The sequence below is a fragment of the Salminus brasiliensis genome, chromosome 17 (genome assembly GCF_030463535.1).
Source record: "Salminus brasiliensis chromosome 17, fSalBra1.hap2, whole genome shotgun sequence".
Classification (NCBI taxonomy): Eukaryota; Metazoa; Chordata; class Actinopteri; order Characiformes; family Bryconidae; genus Salminus; species Salminus brasiliensis.
The window spans coordinates 12,483,483-12,501,104 of record NC_132894.1 but is presented as its reverse complement, the minus strand read 5'-3'; the positions used below and the strand labels follow the sequence as shown (position 1 = coordinate 12,501,104).

Sequence of the window (17,622 nt, the reverse complement as noted above, 5' to 3'; positions counted from 1 at the left end):
TGTGTTTGACAAAGTGAAGCTACTTATTTTCAGTTTTGGCTTATTTAGCATTTACAGCACAATTGTTTTAGTGACATAAATAGCAATTTAGTACATTTGTCTGTGTTAGTTTGTTATAGATTGTTTTACAAAGTTAGTAAAGTAATGTTTGTCAATCCTGATGCCTTAATTGTCTCCCACATGGGGAGGTATATAGTTTATTAATTCAACAATAGTATCGGATCGGTATCTGGTATCGACCGATATGCAAAGTTTATGTATCTGTATCGGCTTTGGAACCTAAAAAGCCGAATCGGTGCATCCCTAACTATTACCAAGGAATTGCCCCACCAGTTTGTACAGAAGTCCCTGTAGTTGCACTTCATTACTTACTGTTCATCACTTTCATCGGCCCTAGAATAGAACCCTGTGGCACTCCACAGAATATCTTAAGCTTAGAGATGAGCTTTATTGAATTGTTCATCTGTGGTTTAAGGGGTTAATGTTTCCATGTTCAGTATTAGAACATTTTATGGTTCCAGCTGTAAAAATAGTGTCTGGATATTAGTGATGAAATGTGATACACTGTCCTCTTGCTTCCCTATTACACAACATGCATTCATTCTGTAATCTTTAAAAATTCCGAAAGCGATACAGTTGAATCCCCACCTTCAGATGCGCTCATCACATCGTGATGTGTTAAGCCGTATCTCAGCGTCTGCATATCGCTTGTTATACGTGTTACGCAACATCTTGGTGGACGTGAGTAAATGTAAAGCTGCATCGTGCCCCGAAACCGCAGGTGTGAAAGTGCCAGTGCAGATGTGCTGCTGGCTCTGTGTGCCTGCAAACAGATGTGTTTTGACTGATGTGATGGGGCCGGGTGTGGAGGTGGCTCGCTGTGGCCCGGGTGACGCTCGTCACAGATGTTGCAGCAGACAGGTCGGCTCTGCCAGGGGTAGCGCCTCGCGCTGCGGGTTTGACAGAATGGGGCTCGGCTCTTTCTCATCTCTGCTTATCTCTCTGTCTGTTACTCTGCCTTTCACCACCTTTGCTCGCCAGCTTCTGAAATGAGAAGTCTTTTTGCCTTTTTGTTTGTCTTACGTGTTTTTATGTGTTTTTTTTTTTTTTTTTTTTTTTTTTTGCTTCCTTCTCTCTGTCCGTTATCTCTGTCTGTTGTCTCTGGGTTTTGTGCTCGGACTAAGAGAGATCTCCAAAAAGATTAAAGCTTCAGGTTGTATCTGATGTGTTTGTGTGTGTTACGTGAGCCCTGAATCCTCAGCTAACTGACACACACACCTCATACTCTCACAAACCCATACCTGAGCTCTCTTGCAGTGTCTGTAGGGAGATGAAACTGGGCATTTGATGTCTTGGCTGTTTTTAAAGCAAAACAGTGAGGTAATGTGATGAAAATAGGCATCATGCGTACAATACACAGAATAAAAGGATATAGGAGACCCATTTTTGCTTCCATAAAGAACCGCATTTGTAAAAGAGCTGTAACGATTTAGGTGAAGATCCTTTCCGTTGCTAAGGCACGTTTGCACCAAATTCTTTAAACCTTTAAAAGGTTCTTCATATCCAGATCCTTAGCACAAAAAAATTCTTTATGGAACCACATTTAAAATGGTTTCTCTGTGGCATCACTTAAGAGCACCTTTATTTTGAAATGTAGGCATGAGACCATGAGTCTTTATTTTCAATATGGTAAGTGGGTTGGGCTGAACAGGGCTGATGCCAAGGTGTTAACAAAAAATCCAGACACTACAGCAAGTAGCGTGTTTGTGTGTCTCAGGTTTGCATACATTGTTAATATAATATCCTTATGTGTCATGATTTGATGTTAAAGCAGCATTGTAAGACTTCCCAGCTCCTTGGGCTCCCCCTACAGTTCAAAAGTATAACTGTGCTTTGAGCCTCCACTAAAGGATACACTTTACACATGCATTTCTGGACCAGCTGAGAGATACAAAATCACAGAATTACTGAAGACGAAAGAAGCATGTGGTCTGAGATGGTCGAGTAATGTTACAGGAATTTATACAAATATGACGCGGTTCCCACATTCTCAGTGCTCTCCTGCCCGTTCACAAGTTACATAGTGCAGTTAGCAGTGCACCTAGCCTGTCATGGCAATGATCTAGTCGATGACTTGGAATCTTGTTACAGGTTGGATCATCAACGTGATTTTAAAGGGAACATGCTACATATCATTGCTTATATAATAAACTCTTTCCCTGATTATGATTATAGATTATGGATCTGGATTATGGACTGCAGCCTAATTCAGGCAGCAGTAGATCTGCTGCGCACACCAAACAGTCATGGTGGACATAAAAACGTAGCACGGAATCAAACTTCACACCTCCCGGAACCTTTAAGTTGTAAGCAATAAGCAAGTAAAGTTTGGATCTGCAAGGTATCATGGGAATTATAGGGGATTTAGAAGTATCAATGTTAGACTCCTAGGTGTAAATAACTTCCTGTTGTCTTGATGTTGCAGTGTTGTGCAGCTGGATTCCTCTCATGATCCTGAGCCTCGGCACGTTTTCTCACGTCACTCTCTCCCCATCACGGACATCCACTGTGGTCTGATGGGACCTCAGGCCAGAGTAGCCACTGCGTCCTTGGACCAGACTGTAAAGGTACAGTTATTACATCCTGTGTACTTACTGTGTACTTACTGACTTTTCCATCTGTCCATTCAGTAATATCATGTTACAAAAAAAGGTAAGTAAAGATAAGTAATCTTCATTATTGATGGACAAGGACAAAAAACAAAACTGGTCTTGGTCTCTGTTTTCTGGCAAACTTTAGTCTTGCCCTGAAGTGTTTATATATATATATATATATATATATATATATATATATATATATATATATATATAAAAGCATATTATTTTGCAGACAGTGGAACAGTTGATTCTAACTTTAAAAATATACTTAAAAATGGGCATGACGTCTCTTCTAGAGGAACAGTATCTAGGAGCACAGTACATAGAAGAACAGGAAATCTTGATTCTGCACTTACTCTGAGGTTGGGTTTCTCATGTTGAAGTAGAAATCTTCTAAGACAGAGATCAGGAAGAGGGTGCAGTACACACATGCAGTCTGCTGTGTATACTGTAGTGGAGGCATACAGCCACCCATTTAAATACCAGCTCTTATAAAGTATAAATAACTTTCTTTTCAGGGTTAAAATTCTGCAGACGGCTGATAAAGTCTGCTTAAAGGGCTCATTACGTAAGCACAGTTTAATAAAGCTTCCTCTGTTCTACAATGGTGGTCTTTAAGCTAAATCAGTGTCCGACTCATGAGGTTCCTGTAAGATTGGCGCAGTGATGTGCTGAACAGTGACTAGCTTTCGTTAAACATGGAATGGCATTTTCAGTAACTGTTCGAGATGCTTTGCTGTAAAATCTTTGGGGATGTGCACACCCACCAGGACTTTATCTACAATCTTCTTCATAGCTCATTTAACTTGCAAAGTAGTCATAAAGTCTTACAAGACACGGAGGTGCATAAAAGCCATTACCGTGCTGAGAATGGGGTATTAAAAGCTTCTGTTGTTGTTTTTGGGTAGTGGGTAATAAAATCTTGAATTGTCATCCTTTGCAATTTTATTTAGCTTGGACCCGTTCGCTGTGGACTTTAACAAGAGCTTGCGAGGCATTTACAAGCCTTTCTGCTGTTTAAACAGTTCAGTAGGCTAATTTCATTTTAAACAAGTGTGTAAGCATCCTCTTCATGCAGTTCGAAAAGCTTGGTGAAACGATCCTCGGTATTGAATCTAAAGCTGGATAACCAATAAACGCTTCTTTTTCCAGTAAAGTAGTCCCTTAGTAGCATAATAGTGGTACAGGTTTAGCTGATTTGGCTCTTATTGAAAGGAAATGGCTATGGCTAGTTTAAATTCGAGGATACGTAAATAAACATAAACCTATTGGTGCCATGCCTAATGCCAGGTGTGGGCTAGACCCCAGTTTTGAGCTGTGGAGCAGTGGAATCTTCCAACATCACTAACGCTCTTGTTGCTGAATGCGATCAGATCCTCACAGCAATGTTCCAGAATCTAGTAGAAAGCTCTCTTTGGACAGTATACTTTTTTTTATTTTTATTTTATTAAATAAATACCCTTGATTTCAGAAGAAACAATAAATAAGCAGGTGTCCCAATACTTTTGTCCATATTGTGTATGTACATTAAAAAAAAAACCTTGAATATCGGCTTAAACTAGAAATACTAGAAATGTCTATGTATCCCTGCCAAGAACTGCAGATTCTGGAGGATTGCAGAATTCTTGGAATCCTTAATCTTACAGAGAAGAAAACATCAGCATGACCTCTGAGGGTTTACTACAAGATGTAAACCACCGTCAAGCCTCAAGAACATGTTCTGGTTTGCTAAAACTTACAAAAGGGCCTGTAGAGGTCTGGAACAAAGTCTAACTAGAGCATTGGAAAAAGGAACACTGGGAGAGGCAAAGAGAAGCTGCCCAGGGTCTAAAGCATTGGACCATATGTGTGAAACACGGTGGTGTGAGCATGTATGCCTGCCAGTGGAAAGTGTGATAGTAGATAGTAGCAGGATTCTGAAGTTTACAGAAGCATCCTGGCTGCTAAAATAGGTTTTATTCATCTAAGGCTGATCCGGTTTGGTTCATTTTTTATATTTTATAAAAGTTTATGTATTTGCCCCCAACACTGGCAGACACTGAGATCTGCATCGACCCAAACCTCTCATATCCCTCCCTTTTTATTTCCCCATATTTTCACACTGCTGCTATTGAAACAGACAGTCCAAGAGTGTCGGAAATGCAGGCTCAGAGCCGTCGATGCGGTGCAAATCAAATGTAAATGTAATTAATTGGGTAACCCCCTCTATAAATTACATTTCAGTACTAAACCACTTGTAAATGTGATCGTTTCATTCCAATCCACAGTCAGAACAACAAATATGAGGTCACTGTCCAATTACTTGTAGCCGGTTCTCCTGGGTAATGTGGGGTTTTTGTTGGCCACTTAAGGTAAGATCAATACTAGATAGATTGAATGCCTGAGTGGGAGATCCGGAGGCCGCTGTGATTGACTGTGCATATTAGTATGCACTTACTATTGCGCTAAAGGCCTTGCTAAGCTCTTTTATCTGAAAGTAACTAGCGGACACCTGGGGGAGGAGCTGTAGGAGAAGACCGCGTGCAGTATCTCCCTGTCAGTACCTCTCTCTCGCTTTCTCTCTCTTTCCTCAGGTTTGACTTTTCCTATTTAAAGGAATAATGTGGTGTCTCGCCCTGTCAGCTCGGAGGCTAAAGCTGTGTGTAGATGACAGGCTGAAACGCTCCGATTGGTGCTCCTTGTATACCTGATTTGTTTGTATCATTTCCTGGAAAAGATCACATACATCTGATACCTGTAGGTGTCTTGTGCAGCAGTGTGTTAAAAATATTTGGTGTGATCCAGCTCTGACTAGGAAGTTCTGCTCAGTGTGTGTAATATATGTCTATTGTTCTTGCCAGACTAATTTTGTGGTTAATTACATAGACATGTAATGAACGAATTACTGTTCAATTTCTCTTCCACTGCTTGAATAAGGTGTTATAAGGTGTATATGACATGGGGGGGCCTAGGGAGGTTTGACCTTTGAGCTGGTTGACTCTTAGCTTGGTATGGTAGGGTTTAAAATGGGACTGTTTTAGTTGTTTGAGCAGAAAAGAAGAAACAAAAAAGGGAGACTGAAAAACTTTGCCCTTTGCCATGCCTGTAAAACTGTATTCTGCTGTATTTTGCGATTAAAGCAACAATATGTAGCATTTTTACCTTAAAATAACAGCTTCAATATCATTGATTCTCTACTGACCGGTAATAGGGAGAATAACTTCTCTGTTGTTGTCACTGTGGGCTTGAACTATGTTTATTTACATTTATGGCATTTAGCTGACGCTCTTATCCAGAGCGAATTACAGGGTTACTTGTATTACAGAGGTGGGCCAATGTAATGTTAGGAGACTTATTGGTGTAGCGCAGCATAGTCACCCAGACCCGGAATCAAACCCCAGTCTCCCATGTGGTGTGGTAGTTCATTGGTGGTGTTATCTGTTGCGCCACATCAACCACCAGCTACAGCATGTAACCCTTGAGAAGCAGGCAGGACTGCGTAACGCTGCTTAACCCAAGTCATATTCGCATAACCACATGTTTCATGTGCCAGTTCTGTATCTAAGCTTGTCTGGATACGTGTGTGAACAGCGTGTTCGTTAGTGGTGGTTCAAAGCACAGATTCCACTTCCTGACTGTAGGGGGAACCAGGTGCCGGAAATGCCAATTTTGTCATAATACTGCTTAAATCTGTGGTTCACATGCATGCTAAACTGTGGGGGCTGAGTTGATTGATAACGGATGTGTGTGTGTGTGTGTATATGTATGTATGTACGTACGTATGTATGTGTGTGTGTGTGTGTGTGTGTATGTATATATGTATGTGTATGTATGTATGTATATATATATATATATATATATATATATATATATATATATATATATATATATATAAAAATAAATATATAAATATATATATATATATATATATATATATATATATATATATATGTGTGTGTGTGTGTGTGTGTATATGTATGTACGTACGTATGTATGTGTGTGTGTGTGTGTGTGTATGTATATATGTATGTGTATGTATGTATGTATATATATATATATATATATATATATATATATATATATATATATAAATAAATATATATATATATATATATATATATATATATATATATATATATATATATAAATATATATATATATGTGTGTGTGTGTGTGTGTGTATATGTATGTATGTATGTGTGTGTGTGTGTGTGTGTGTGTGTGTGTGTGTGTGTGTATATAATTTAATCTTTTTTATTTCTTTTTTTGTTGAATAATTTAGTCTCAGGATGATGGGTAATCTTTGTGAATTTGTTGACATGATCCCTTCCATGGAAAATGCAGTCTTTCCACTCTCAGAATGCATCCATTAACCACCGCAAAACCATAAGCCACTGCGCTTGTCCGGGCCTTTTGACCGCACAGTCCGGTCACATGTCACATTATCGCATCACACGAGATGTTTGGACTTTACGGCCATTGTCATTGACATTGCTGTGACAGGATTAGGTGAAGTAATCAAGCCTGTTAACCAAACACTGAGCATGACAGATCTGAGGGCTAGCAGCTAGCGCGGCGTGGTCAGAGGGGCCGTCATGAATGACTAGCTGCTTGCTGGCTGTTGAAGCTAGAAGTGTTCTAGCCGGGGCACGGCGACATGCGAGCCGCTCAATGTCACACCGATTGCACTCTGTCATTACTCCGAATCCCCCGGGGTTTCCCCTGGGCTCGGCGCCGGTCACAGCAGAACCCACAGGAGCAGAAATGATTGGAAGGGAATGGTCGGGATGATGGGAACTGGGGTTTTATGGGTCGCAGTTATTTCAAAGAGAGTGGGAAGTTGACCACGGGGTAAGTCACCCCGGCTTTCTGAAAATCCTGCCCTCTGGACATGTAAATGAGGAGCCTTCTGCGTGCAAAGCGTCACTCCACTGTGCAATCAGATCAAGGCCTTCAAAACGCTCCAGGTTTGCTTCAGTGAAGAATGGGATGATTCGCCAGTGTTTCCAGTGGATTTAATAGCATCAGTCCTAACCACACTGGAGAGGGGCTTCTCCCTTCATGCAGTAATATAATGAAAGGTCATGTGGACATATGCTGAGAGAGCAGGTTGAGCTGTTAGTATGGTAATGAAACTAGGGGTCACATTTACTTACAGCAGCTGTAAGTACTGACTAGGTGTCCTATTTGGCAATATCTTTGGGCAAGCCATCAACCATGCTCCGCGCAGCTTGATTTTGGGCGTGTCAGTGTGTCTTTGCTATTGTAACAGCGGGAAAAGTGCATCTTGTGCGACTCGATATGCACAGAAGCCATGTACTAACTCTTAACTAATCATGGCAGTGTTTTGGGCGTAACGTGCTATAAACCACTTGGCGTGTCACTTGCTGTTCTCTTTAAGAGCCAAGCGCGGTCTGATGGAGCATCGCACACTGTCTGAGAAGGCTTGCTGAAGCGGTGGAGCACCTTGCCTATAAAATAATGCTTTTTAATGCTGATGTAAAATTTTGCATAGCTTACACAGGGTGTAAGATGGGCCTTAGGGCTGCACAGTTTTGACACTTCAGTATTTTCCTACAATATTAATAAAATATTCAGTGATCCAGCATGTTATGATGTTAATAATGTACTTTGTTTATTAAAGATTTTAGAGTTAAAATGAATGACATTTGACGAATATCATCTGCTTCTGATGGTCCTTGCATGTCATACTTGGGGATGTGAGAAAATATTGTATCAAAGTATTGAGTATGTTTTGGAATTCTGTATCAATTCTCAAACATAGCATTGGTTTAATAACTAGTACTTTACATGTAAAGTGGCAGACAGTGGTTTGTTTAGTGTTGTTTAAACCCTGACCACTAGAGAGCAGTGCTGTACTCTGTCTTCAGATCTCACTGTTGTGATTGGAGAAAGTCAACTTTTTTCTTTTACTCAGATTTAATATGATATGACGGAGTTTTTATACTATGACAGTTTTTCAAATTAGTATATTGAATCGTAAACCCTGTGTTGCATTGTATTACCAGGGTCTTGCCTATACACAGCCCTAATCTGACTTGATGTAAGGATTTTTCACACTTGCAAAACTCTTACAAACAAGGTTCTTCTATGGCATCCCTCATTTAAAGCACCTTTAGTTTTAAGAGTGTATGTGGAAAGTCAAGATGTTGGTGGTCATTACGAATGCCTTAAGGTTTTTGATAATTCAGTGGTGCTGCATGGCTTCTAAACACACAGCTGCCCTGCCTGGTGTTAACCTTCAAGGTTTCTGGTGCAGTATGTTGGGGGGAAATGATGGGAATTGGGAATTGGAGACTGCTAACTGTGAGAGAAAAATAAGTCTCATGGGAAATAATTGAATAACATCAGCAATAAGACGTAAATTATTACTCTGCTTATTCCAATAATCTTTAAATGGGAAATGATTCTCAATGAAATAATCGCAAATTATTTAAAACCTAACGTTTTTAGTTTATACAAGTAGTGTGGGGGGGATTTCATACATATTTACTAGGTGCTTTATGCAATTTGACCAGCTTGAAAAAAGGAAAGGAGATTATTCCTGAAACCCATGTTTGGTGTGCTTGAATTTGAAAAATATGTGTAGGTGTTCTTCTGTCATCTCGGAAAAAGCTTTTTGGCAATAGCTAGCAGAGATTTGAATAATCAGTGGAAAGCAAAAGTAGGAACAGCTTCTGGTGTAGGCTGTCCTTCCAGCTATTGACTGTGGTAATTTTATTTAAGACCTTCTGTGCTTAATAAAATAGATTATTAATAAAAAATATCCTTGACCAAATGGTTTGAAGTTGGCAGAATTTTAATGTAAAATAACAATGATATTGGGTTAAATCGTATTGGAAATGGAGAGTCAGCGCAGTCGGTGTAGGTGCGTTATTGGGAATTCATAAGCAAAAACCTAGATATGTACATATCCATACATATTTATGGGCAGGAGATATTGGCAAGAAGAAAGGCAATCATTCTCTTTGCAATCGTTTTATAAAAAGCCACCACACAATTGTTTTTTTTTTTATTAAAGTCACCATATATCTATTTTAAATACATCAAACAATAACCTTGGATTTTATTTATTTATTTATTTTTGTCACGTTAAACGAGTAGACAAAAAACCTTGAATTTCTGTGGAAGTCAGAGAGGAAAAAGTCAGTTTGGAGCTTTTCTATTGGTCTGTTCATCATGAAATGTTGATTCAGCTTATAAAGTCATACAGAGATGCAGAGGTTTTGGCATGACCCTGACTATATTAATAAAACAGATGCTGATTTGAACAAAAAAAAATCATAGTCTTTAGGCCTAATTTGGCCTCTACAATTTCACTAAATGGTGGTGAATAGTTCATTGCAGCGCTCACTGTCTCAAACTTTCACTTTCTGGACAGTGTTTCTCACAAGTGCTTTGACAGTAGTTGGTTGAATCTAAAGCATATGCCTGGATGTCCTCTTTTACAACATTTAAAATATTTAGAATTAAACTGCATGCAGATTAACGTCTCTGTATACAAATGCCACCCATCACGACTGTGATCATTGACATTGCAATGATGGTATCGTCAGGTTGCTCAAGCCTGCAGCTTAGCATGCTGCCATTAGACTATATTGAGTCAACGGAAGCCAGAAAATTCCTGGTCAACAAATTGTGGAGAATCCAGGGTGAGCATGGGGGTAAAAAGTCTTCACAGATGAAGATTCTCCTTTTGGCTTTAGCTCTCTTTTCTGTTGCGTTTTTGACACAACCAGCAGAGCTTCAGGCAACCCCAGGCAAGCACATTTCTGGAATTCTGAGTGCTCATATGTTGTCAAAGCTGCTTTGTCTTCACCCTGAGATCTGCGATTGCTCAGGATTGGCGAGCATCTCCAGACACCTGCCCCTTGCTTGCTATTCCTTTTGAACCTAGTCCCTGGTTATAAATTTTACACTGATTTATCATCGTAGTTGAAGGGACTGTTTTACTCCTTTTTAAGTCGCGATGAGCTCTACTGTAAATGCAGTCTCTTTGCATTATACTTCTGGATAATGTGCTGTCATAATACCCACATATCTGTTGCAGTAGGCTTTTAAGGTTCCATATCAAGGACATTTAAGCTTAATGCTGAAAGTTATGTGCTAAAGTTTGGGCAACCCTGGCCATGTACCCTGATGATAAAGTAAACATAACTGCTGCTGTTAAGAATTTTGTGATTAACATCATTTTTTTTTCAGTAGTTAAACCACAGAACATAACTACTTTAATGAAACTCCTTAATTTAGGCAGATTAAGTCTTTACAGTCAGTCTTTAGGAATTGTCAGCTGATGAGAAACCTTGTTGTAGGACTCAACAATTAGGGCTCCTCTAAGCAGCTGGCTGAGGATCTGACAATGAAGCTAAGTGATGAATACAAAGCAGGAGAAGCTATAAAAAAAAAATTAAATAAAATACAATGCCGGAAAAAATGATCAGGCAGTGTGTTTAGGGAAATTAACATTTGCATTTCATAAACCATTTCCCCTAAATTCCAAATACAAATACTGCTATTTAGAGCATTTAATTGCAGAAATGACAACTGCTCAAATAATGCAGAGAAATTATTATTATAATTATTTAAGATTAATAAAGATTATTATAAGATATATAAGATTATAATAAAGATTATTCAAGTTTAAACAACACAGTACTAATATTTGAATTTTGAGAGCATTCAAAAATCACTACGGTAAAATAACCTTGACTGCCAATCACAGCTTTCATGCCCTGGCAGGCTCTCCACTAGTCTTTCACATTGCTGTTGGGTGACTTTATGCCATTCATAGTCTGCAAATTCAGGTAACTGTGCTTTGTTTGATGAAATGCCTGAAATTAAATGGTGATTCTGGAGAACGACTGTTGCTATTTGAGCTCAACAGCAAAACAAACACACCCCTACCTTCAGTGCTCCTTAAGAAGCTCCGTCCCCCAAATTAATGCAGTTCATTATGGGGGAGCAAGCTGTAGCTACAATTGCTGCTAGTAAGCAAACCAGTTGTGATTTATGTGATTTAACTTTCGCAAGCAAGTGTACTAAGCTATTTCTGTGGCACTGTGAGCAAAAATAAGCCAGTGTTACCCACCTATCTAGCAGGAATATAGCTATATCCTCATCACTTTCTATGTTTTTTGACATTCAAAGGTCTCTCTACCGTCCAAATGCTTGACCTGTGTGCACACTTGTCTGCAGCCCCTTTCCCCTTCCTGTCCATAGGCATGAACGCCCCCTGTTGTTACTGTTTGGCTGTAATGATGTTGTGTGGCTCGGTTTGCCAGTCACAGAGCCAGGGCTGAGTGCAAACACTACTTGTTGGCCGGCACAGATGTGTGTTAGCTGCCGTGGTGGAGCTGGAAACCTGGCTCTTTCCTCAGAGCGCTTCGGCTGCCTGGTTATACCGCATTGGCTGCAGGTCGAAAAGAGGAGATGGCTGGCTTCACATGTAACGGAAGAGATGTGTTAAGTCCTTGTTCTTGTAGTGTCTGAAGCGTAGCTAGTGCTAGGGGGAGTTATGAACTATGAAAAAGAGAAATATTTGGGGTGGGTGGGGAAGGTGTATTAGATTGGAATTGTATTTAGCGCCTTTAAGGGGAACTGTGGAAGTCAAGACAGCACCAAGACCAAGCAAACTTGATAAAGCTGCTCATGTGCTGGCCGGAAATGCAATGCAAACCCGTGTGAAAATGTGGACTTAGTAACGAAAAAAAAGCAAGTCTTTGGTAACGATTATTGAGCATTGTCTCAAATCTGCGTGTAGACATTAAACGTGCTGTGTAGTTAAGACGACCCAGGATTATCGCAGCTTTCAAATACAAGCAATTCTGCAAGAAGGGGTGAGTGAAAATTCCTAAAGTAAGAATGGGAAGACTCTAAGCTGAGCTGGGTACTAAAAAAACAGCCCTGATCAGCTGTGATTTGTGCCAGAAGTGGAGTTAGTGTCCAGACGTTCACACAAAGCCCAATTAGATTAGCTGACATTTTAAAGTAATTACTGAATGTTTCCTTTAGTTCTGATCTGTCTTGATGTATCTTGCACTTTTGATTTATGGACACTATGTCCAACTGCAATGTCTGTCATATTGTCACTGTCAGAGCTCCCTTTCTTTGTGCCATATTAAAAAGGCCAGATGCCTTTAGCATTGTATAAACATTTTGCTTTGATGGATTACCTAATAAAATGAAATATAAATGGGCTAATGCACATGAACGTAAACTGTCCTCCTCCTGGAAAGTAAGCACTTGCAACAGCACTGACAGTATACACCATATTTGTTTGTCACCGTCCCCAAAGCAGTCCCACTCTGTTAGTCTGCAGCACCACCCAGGGTGATATTGCCAGGAATCCTCATCAATCAGCTCAATCATTTTTGGGTGTAATTCGTCCCTTCTGCCTTACATTTGTCATCAGCCTGATGCCTGGTGCTCGGTGTCATCAGCCGGATTGCTGTCCATCTGTCACTTTAGATTAACGGGTTTTGCCTGCTTCAGGTTGGGAGGAATACTGCTGGTTAAATCAGGAGCAGAGGTCGTACAGGTCAAACTGCTGCAGGGCTTTATGGACAGGATGTAATCACCTGCATTAGCCTTAACGGCACCCCAGAGACTGACTGGAGGCAGTATCAGCCAAAGCTCTTGTCAAAAGCCATGCGTTGAGCTGCCTTTTTTATTATTATATACATTATAAAGTAGTCCGTGAGTGTAAGTACAGGGTAGGTGTACCTGTTATGCAGCCAACTCTGTGTGATTTGTCCTGTTCGTTTCTACTGCCTCCCATTCAGGAGAACTGCTTTTGGTAAATATTCCTCATAAAAGAAATCATATGTCTTTGTTTGTGTGTGTGTGCATCTCAGTACGCTTGGAAATTAATGTAAATTTAGACAAATGATTATTGTTTGCCAGATTACAGTTGTCCAGAGTCCTTTACAAAGTACAGCATGAGCCCTATGGAGCACTACCCCTTAGCTTGCATTTTTCCCTGAGAATAATGTAATTCCCTGAGGTTCCCCAGACAATGATTAAATACAGGCGAAGCATAAAAAATAAAATTAATTAATGGTGAAATTGTTGACCGGAATTTGCCAGCAAAACATCTTCTCAAAATAGCAGTATATAACCCATAATGTGGCAAAAAAAATTACTCTTTTTTTTTTTTTTTTTAATAAATGTAAATACACTTTACTTAAATAGTCTGATAACACACATGCTGTGTCCACAGTACCGGCCATGAGCTGAAAGTGGCTCATTATTTGTCCCTTCTTATTTTTGCCCCCCTTATTTATTTATTTTTTAAGCTTCATGTTTTTTTAGTATAACCTTTAAACTTTTAGCCTGTAGAAGACCTTTATCCCTGAGTGTCCTGAACACAAGTGCATGTGAATGTTTCTCAGTAGGTTCAGGTTTTGTTGTAGATGACTGGAGAAGCCTGGAGATATTGTGATGCTCAATAATATCAATTATTGTGTGTGTGTGTGCGTGTGTACACACCTTTCGAAAGGGTGAGTTGTTTATTTTCTTCTCGACTTCAGCACTTTTGTTTTATGACTGGGTCGTCACACTGATCTTGTCCAATTATTGGTCCAATCCCGACTTTATTTTACGGTCAGTTTGTCTCCTTTATGATGGCACATCCATCACTGAATTGTGGAAGGAAAGGCAGGAGGAGAAAGAGTGCTATGACACTGTTCATTGTAAGCATGTTTTTTCTGTGATTGTTTGTTTTTTTGCTAATTAATGTTCTTTGCTCAGGAGTAAAATCTTTGGACATGCCTATAGTTGTAATACTTGCTTAAATGTCTGGTAAAATGATTTAAAACACATTGAAATCCATCCAGGTCTGTGCTGTTTATGCCAAACAAGCTTTTCAAGCTATAACCAAGGAAATATGTGCATCTAAATAAATGTGATTAGTGAAAAGAGGCTGTGGCACATTAACATTTAACCATGAATCAGAATCGCACATATAAGCGTAAATAGCTTTGATTCTGATTTGATTATTTCTGTGACTTGAAAAATAGAAGGTAAATCTGCATAAATCTGTTCACATATGTGTAGAATGTGCAGATGATGACCCAAATCTGGTTGGTTAACATTTGCTGGTTAACACCTGGTAAACAGCTAGGATTTGTGTATTTGTGTGTGACATCAGTGCCAGCTCCAACGTCCTACTTCCAAGGGGTGCATGGAAATGCAATGACTGAGGCAGTTCTACCTATTACAAGTCAGTGTACCGTCAACATGATTTGGAAGCTGTAATTTTAAGAGAGTTGCCATATAATGTTCCCTTAAATTCAGCTTACTTTCCTACCGACCGGGGGCAGCCATTAGACCACTGGCCATTTGGATATATTAGAAATAGAATTTCTGGTACTGTACCTTTAAGACTAGGTCCTGTGGACCTCAGGGAAACTAGGAAAAACAAGTGCAAGTATTTGTTGTGTGAAATGTGTCCTCCGCATTTATGCCGTCCGTGGTAGTGAACACACACACACACACACACACTAGTGTACTAGGAGCAGTGAGCACCCACACACCCAACCAATGCCAAGGCCAACTGGGGAGCAGTTGGGGGTTCAGCCTTGCATTGACGGAGGAGACAGCCTTCAAACCCCCCCCCACTATTCTTACCTGTCCTTCCGGTCTCAAGCCCACTTCTCTAACCTTTCTCTGACTTTCCATGAGGTTTAGGTTTTCTCATGCAACTTTTACAACAAACTATTGCCAAGGTGGGGTTATTTTATTTAACTAGTTTAAGATTGGTCCTGACGATGTTGAATATGAAGCGTATTATATAACAACACTGTGCCTGTATGTCATTTCTTTTGAATAACAGTAATGAGGTTCCTGTAAGCTTTCTGTTGGCTATGGAAGGGCTGTCTGTAATTTGGATCGAAGCAGGATGAATAGCCTCACCTGGCTCACTGTTAGATGAACCCCATTCCTTCTCTGAGCTTTTAAAACCTTCCTCTCAGCAGTTTCCTCTAAGGCTATATTACGTTGGCTCAGGGCACAATAAGTGACCATCAAAGTTTTTGGCAAAAGTATCATCGCTCCTAAATAACTTGATCTGTCAAGTCATTAATTTGGAGGATGGAACAAAAATGTGCAAAGCTGTGCAGAGTGATTTTTATTGTCCTCAGCATCAGATGGTCCAGTGCTTTTAGAATGGTAAGGTCAGACAAATGTGGTGTTCCTACGCACCACTTCTTAAGTGTGAAAGTTTGAGGATCGGGCTGTCTTTGTCTTCGTTAGGTACTGACATCTGAACTGCGGGCTGATGGCTGATATTTTTTTTTAATTATGCTGATTTCTGCTAGCCCTACTGTGGGATTCTAGCAGAATGATGGCATTAAGCTAATAGATTTTTTTTTTTTTTGGCAATTTAAGAATCAACACTAACATTCAAAGCTTGATTTGAGTCCTGGCACAGATCTATTTCTACCAACTGACTGAAACCTGGTTAGAGCAGCACCTGCATTGCCCATAACATATGTAGGACCTAGAGGAATAGTTTTCAGGCAAAACTGTGGGGGGTGAAACTGTGTTTCACAAATATAACTCTTGTTTCCGACCAAAACTTGATAATGAAATTAGAATAGCACTAGAATACTTGAAGGGATTACAACCAGCATGATTACCTAGTGAAAAGTTAACCTTTGATCCTTTTAACTAATCTAAACATGCATCTGATTTGTTATCTATGAGCTCTTTATTTCATCAAAAGGGGGCTCAAGGAAAACATGAGGCCATCTATTCAAAAACTATAGCTGAAGTGGAGATGGAGTATGCAACGTTACAATGACTTAAAATGTTCCAATACATCCACCAAGGGACAGCGGCAAAATGGAGAATTCAGGAATGGCCAAGTCATGTTGAGCATGCAAGAAAGCTCTTGAGCAATTCTGCAAAAAACATTCAAAAGAGAAAAACAAAAGAGAACAGTGCCAGCAATTAGGGCATAGGATGTTCTTTTTTTTTTCCTTAGAAACTTTTCTCATTTTTGTTCATGTCTAATTTCCATGGTCTGAATTTCATTTTTACAAAGGTGATGCAATTACATCATTTAGATTTGTAGGTATAAATGTTGTTTGAAAGAAGATCAAATATTAATATGTCCATGTTTCTTAATATAAAAAAAATCCTGAATATTTAATGGGGTTTTAATTTTTTTCGCATGACTATACTTTTTAATTTATATAAAGGCTATATTTGCGCTGTAAAGAAAGTCTGTCATTTTCTGTACAATGAACCACTTCACACCAACACACTCTGAATGACATTGCTGAAGTCTCAGTCTCTTTTTTTTCCTCTTCCCCATTGAGGCAGAAATTCTGCTGTTGTACGTCCTTTAATGCATGAACCTATATTTTTCCTCTTTTACAGCTATGGGAAATTTCCTCTGGTGAGATGCTTCTGTCTGTTCTTTTCGATGTCAGCATCATGTCTGTGACCCTTGACCCCTGTGAGTACTTTGCATACTGCGGAGGAAGCAACGGAAGTATCTTTCAGGTGTCCCTCTGCAGCACGGTAAGTACAGCTGCCTTAAGCTCCTTTTAACTCTGAGTGCTCTGTAATCCAGAGTTATACAGTGCCACTAGAAAGTCACAGTAGAAAGTTTATTTTGTATTTCTGCCCAGGCTTGACCTGGAATGTGTTCAGATCTTCATAGAATTCTTAAAACTAGATAAAGAGTACCCAAAACAACACAAATTATGCAAAAAAAACATTAGATTTTAGCATTTTGTCAAGCAAAACCATTCAACATTAAATATCTTTGCCAGAGTTCATTTAAGGGGTACTCCCACTCCCACAGTTCAAGAACATAACCTTGGGTCCTCACTATTAAGGCCTGGTCTTCATGACACAGGTTTCCTTGAACAAAGAATATAATAAAATGGAATATTTTTGAGAATCTTCCTGAGAGTCTTTATCGCTTTTCCAGGTTCTCATACAAAACCAGTTTACT

The 17,622-nt window shown here is 39.5% G+C and overlaps 1 protein-coding gene across 1 annotated transcript in view; it reads left to right on the top strand.

Annotated features, from left to right (window-relative positions):
• Positions 1-17,622, top strand: part of wdr18 (WD repeat domain 18) — a 75,983-nt gene that overhangs the window by 13,666 nt on the left and 44,695 nt on the right. The window contains exons 4-5 of the mRNA XM_072660898.1: positions 2,486-2,627; positions 17,040-17,183. Coding sequence (XP_072516999.1) covers positions 2,486-2,627; positions 17,040-17,183 — 286 coding nt within the window. The remainder of the gene's footprint in view (positions 1-2,485; positions 2,628-17,039; positions 17,184-17,622) is intronic.